This window comes from Mesitornis unicolor, unplaced genomic scaffold, assembly GCF_000695765.1.
Source record: "Mesitornis unicolor isolate BGI_N332 unplaced genomic scaffold, ASM69576v1 scaffold47049, whole genome shotgun sequence".
Classification (NCBI taxonomy): Eukaryota; Metazoa; Chordata; class Aves; order Mesitornithiformes; family Mesitornithidae; genus Mesitornis; species Mesitornis unicolor.
The window spans coordinates 1-4,637 of NW_010206101.1; the positions used below are offsets into that span (position 1 = coordinate 1).

At 55.3% G+C, this 4,637-nt stretch overlaps 1 protein-coding gene across 1 annotated transcript in view; it reads left to right on the plus strand.

Moving 5' to 3' along the window:
* Positions 1 to 6: 6 nt before the first annotated feature.
* Positions 7 to 4,637, plus strand: part of CPN1 (carboxypeptidase N, polypeptide 1) — a 10,895-nt gene continuing 6,264 nt past the window's right edge. The window contains exons 1-4 of the mRNA XM_010191634.1: positions 7 to 47; positions 2,963 to 3,159; positions 3,841 to 3,996; positions 4,476 to 4,620. Of these exons, the coding sequence (XP_010189936.1) occupies positions 2,992 to 3,159; positions 3,841 to 3,996; positions 4,476 to 4,620 (469 nt within the window). The 5' untranslated portion in view covers positions 7 to 47; positions 2,963 to 2,991. The remainder of the gene's footprint in view (positions 48 to 2,962; positions 3,160 to 3,840; positions 3,997 to 4,475; positions 4,621 to 4,637) is intronic.

The following is a 4,637-nucleotide window of genomic DNA, read 5'->3' on the forward strand; positions in this document are numbered from 1 at the left end:
CCTCTACGTGCTGGAGTTCAGCGACTACCCGGGCATCCACGAGTCCCGTGAGTACAGAGGGGACGGGGACGGCGGTTGGGAGAGGATGGGCTTCATCACTGTGCTCCCCGCCACGTGGCGCTGTCAGGACGCAGGGTGGGGGGTATCTCCCTGTCTAGGCAGGACTCCCAGCAATGCCCCAGTGTCAGGCAGTGCCATCTCTGGCAGGGACCCCACAGCCAACCCAGGAAAGCACATGCAAAACCCACATGCGTGCACCGTGCTTGCGTGAGCTGCAGCGTGGCCCAGGTGTGTACTTTGGACAGAGCTCTGATTTTTCAGTGCAGGCTAATGCGATAACCTGGGTGAGTCTATCCCAGCACCCCATCTGCCCCGCCACCCTCTCTCTCCCAAAACACAGTGTTGTGCAGGCAGCACCCACCGTCCACCCTTTGCTGCTAGATAATGGCAGGGAGAGTTCAGCCCTTCCTCCTTCAGACCCCAAAGCAAGGCAGAGCGAGTGCTGGGGTCCTGCAACCCCTGTGACAGGCAGGTCTTGGGGATCCCTACCTGCTGCCACGTGGCCCTGTGGAGCTTTGGCAGCAACGGCCCCTGAGCTGCTGCCTGTGCAGCATGGAGACGCTGCCAAGCCAGGCCCTGCTGGCAGCCAGGTGTCCCTGGGGGGCTGAGGGGCCCAGCTGGCTCTCTGGGCTGAGGGGGTGCACACAGTGCTCACTTGCTTCCCCACCTCGTGCCCCTGGGCTGCAGATGCAGACAGGCCACTGGCTACTTTTGCAGGATCTTTTGCCTTTTCAAATCCTGGTGGTTAAACACGGGGGCTGACAAGTCCAGGCAGCCATCATGTGGAAAACTGCCAGCAGCGCTGCAGGGTCAAGCAGGACACATACCAGCACCCGCCCAGCAGAGCAGCCCCCCCAAACCCCACTGTACCCGCTGCTCCCCTTCTGCAGCCCAGAGCATTGCCTTCAGTGGAGCCAGGAGGTGAGACAGCAGGCTTCCTCCCTCCGACCTCCTCTGTGCCACCTCCATTTGGTACAGGGAAACCTGCATGGCGCTGAGGACACCTCAGACACATCCACAGTACATCGGAGACTGACACAAAGCAAGGAGCAAGCAAAGGATGCTGGCAGTGCACCCATGTACTTTATACCTGCAGAACTATGGGAGAGGAGCTGGAAGGGCCACAGGCAGTGACCGAGATCTCCCTTGCCCCAGGCAGGCAGTGTGGACCTGTGGCCCTGCTTATAGCATGGGCCACCCTCAGGCTGGCACTTTCAGCATATGGCTTGAGAACTTCGGGAATCTGTGGACTCCCTTGAAGGGCACGGAAAGTAACTCTGAAAAGCAAGCCTAGAGTCAGTGGGCTTACGTGCAATAATTTGGGCTTGTGTGGCCACGTGGATAATGTTTAGGGGTCTGCATGTTGAAAAAAGCTGACAAGTCCTGCTGCAGACTCAAAGCAAGCAGAGAAGAAGAACCCTTGCTGAGACCTTATTTTTTTAAAGAAAGGCTGCACATATCCCCAGGAAATTTTTATCGTTTTAATAACTGGATTACCTAATTAAATCAGTTCTCATGTCTCCTGAAATCTAACCAGGTCAAAACACATTGCCTACCTGTGGTGTTCTGTGCATAGCAATCAAAAGAGATGGAAAAGCAGAATCTTTGGCCAAAATTTGATTATTTTTTTTAGAATCTGTCTTCAGCATGTCCAGAAGTGATATCTCCCCTCCCCATGGCAAAGGTGTGAAGGGTTTTGGAAGCAGCAGATGTCCGATGCATGGGGCTGCAATGCTTTTGCCCCAGGGATCCTTATGACCCCTTATTACTGCCTCTGTGAATCTGACCACTGCTGGGGGCAGGAAAGGTCCTGGTGCAATGAGAGTCTCAAGATCTGGCAAGCTAACATTTGTCATGACAACCTGGTTTTCCATGACCCTTTCATGTGAAAGTCAGCCAGCCTTTTTAACCAAATTCCCCATGTATTTCTCATCCTACCAGTGCTGACTCCAGCCTGCAATGGGACATTTTATTTTCCTACAAGTAACTACTTTAAAAGCCCCTCTGGGAAAGCATAACCCATCCCTCACATGTGCTTCCCCTCCTTCACCAAAGCAGTGAGTCCTGCTCTGGGCACTGTGTGCCTGAGGGTCTCTAAATCTGTATTTTGAGATCTCCTTTTAGAAAAGCCAGTGGCAAGATACCTTTTTGCTCATAAAGCTGCCCGAGGGACAGTTTGATCTGTATTCAATTCAGCCACTGAGGGTTTCTCCAGGCACTTCTCCCTGTCCTTTGAGGGTGAAGAAGCCCCTAAGCCTTTTTCTTGGAGGCAGGTGAAGGGGAGCAAGAGGAGAAACTGCTGATGCCTCCCGCCAGGATGGGAGTCAGGGGCTGACAGGCAGCAGCCAGATGTGACTATGCCCTTCCAGTAAAAAAGCACAGCTCGCCCCAAGCCAGGGATTGATTTTATCCTGCAGAGTAATGAAAAGCTCCTTAAAGCATGCAAAGCCAGGAATGTGCCATGCTCGTGAGAGGCACTGGGAGCAAACTGCGAAGGGCAGAGGTAGGAGAAATGGCCTGTCCTCTCCACTGTCACCCATCGCAGAGCCAGGAGGCTCCTGGGGCTCAGGGCAGCAGCAATCCTCCCTGATCCTTCTGTGCTGCCTCTCCCCAGCCCAAAACCAGACCACCTGCACATGTATCCTCTTACATGCTCTGAAGGTGAGCAGCAACCTGGTGGAATGCCTGAGCTGCTCCCAGGGATGCTGTGGCAAAACGGAGGGGAGCCCACATGAGATCCATGCCACTCTTCCTCGCTGAGGTTTGCATTTTCCAATGGAGAGGGCCATTTCACGCCCTTTATTTGGCATCCCTTGGGCTTGCCCAGGCTCCCTGTAGTAGGAATTGGCTTTCCCCTATCTCAGCCCTGGCTGATGGTGTCACTCTCTGTTGCTGTCTCCAGTGGAGCCGGAGTTCAAGTATGTGGGGAACATGCATGGGAACGAGGTGCTGGGCCGTGAGCTGCTGCTGCAGCTCTCCGAGTTCCTGTGCGAGGAGGACCGCCGGGGCCACGAGCGGATCACCCGCCTCATCCACAACACACGCATCCACATCATGCCCTCCATGAACCCCGACGGGTACGAAGTGGCTGCCAAGCAGGTACCAGGCAGCGATTGCCTCCTCCAGCCGGGTAGGGGCAGAAAGCCCTTCAAATCTCTGCAGGATCCCCTTCACCGCACCTATGGGGAGGGAGCATCATTCCTCTCCGTGCCCTGCCAAACCCAGCCCCCTCAACTGGTGGTGTTGCTCCTCACCTCCTGTGCCAAGGGCTCATGCTGTGTGTCCTGCCCCACGTGGCCCTGGCAGGTGATGGAGGAGGCTTCCTACACCTGCCTTGCCCTCTCCAGGAATTATTGGTCATGGGAGGGTCACTGCAAACCCCCTGTCCCAGGCTGGGGAAGTGGCAGCTGAATGCCACTATCATGAGCAGACAGGGACATTATGGGTAGGGTAGGGTGGAAGCCCTCTAGTCCCCTTCCCCAAAACGTCACCCATTCCTTCATACTGCTAGAACTTGTGGAAATATTTTATTCATGGCTCTTTCGGTTGAGGCAAATTATTTCTTTGGCTCATGCCTTGCTCTGTCACCCTGGAAAATGGAGATACTGTTGCTGACTTACCCTGTCAGTACCAATATTCTATTCTCCTGTCAGCAATAACACACATACTGTGACTCAAAGGCACCAAAGTGCCATTAGGATGGCCGGTCCCTGCTGCTCTGACATCCAGCCTGCCTGCGCCCACTCTGTACTTACCCCATGATGCACCTTTGCCTCGCAGGGCCCAGACACCAATGGATACTTGACAGGGAGGAACAACGCCAATGGAGTAGACTTGAACCGCAACTTCCCTGACCTCAACACGTTGATGTACTACAGTGGGGAAATCAGCGGGCCAAATCACCACATCCCGCTGCCTGACAACTGGAAAAGCCAGGTACTGGTCTGGGATGCTGCAGGGGCTACAGCATCCACTTAGAGTGGCCCAGCACCCAAGCAAATACACTGTCCTTTGGCTCATGTGGTGCTTGTCTCCTTCCCTGTGCCTCCTTGCAGAGAAGTGATGTGATCCTGCCCTGTAGCACAGCTTGCACCTCTGCCAGGAGAGGCCAGCATCACGGCCGGCTTGGGGACGAGGTTGCAATGCACAGGGCAGGGCACAGGGCAGTGGCACATGTGGGTTAATGTCTGTGCCTTGGGTTTTGAGGCTGTGCTGGGAGAGCTGTAGCAGGGTATGCATTGAAGGAGCCAGCTCTGAACACTGGGGCAGGCAGAGGGCAATGGAGGAAGCTGCACGATCTGAAGCAGGCACATTTCAGGACAGGGTCTGATGTGACCGATCAAGTTCAGCATGGAGCGGGAGCTCTCCCAGAGGTGGCTGAGCTCTTCTCCCTGTCCCCGGTCCTCTTCTCACAGGTGGAGCCAGAGACGTTGGCTGTGATCCAGTGGATCAGCAGCTACAACTTTGTGCTCTCGGCCAATCTGCACGGCGGAGCAGTGGTGGCAAATTACCCCTATGACAAGTCTCAGGACCAGCGGATCAGGAGCCACCGGCGGGCAGGCCACAACCACGCCACC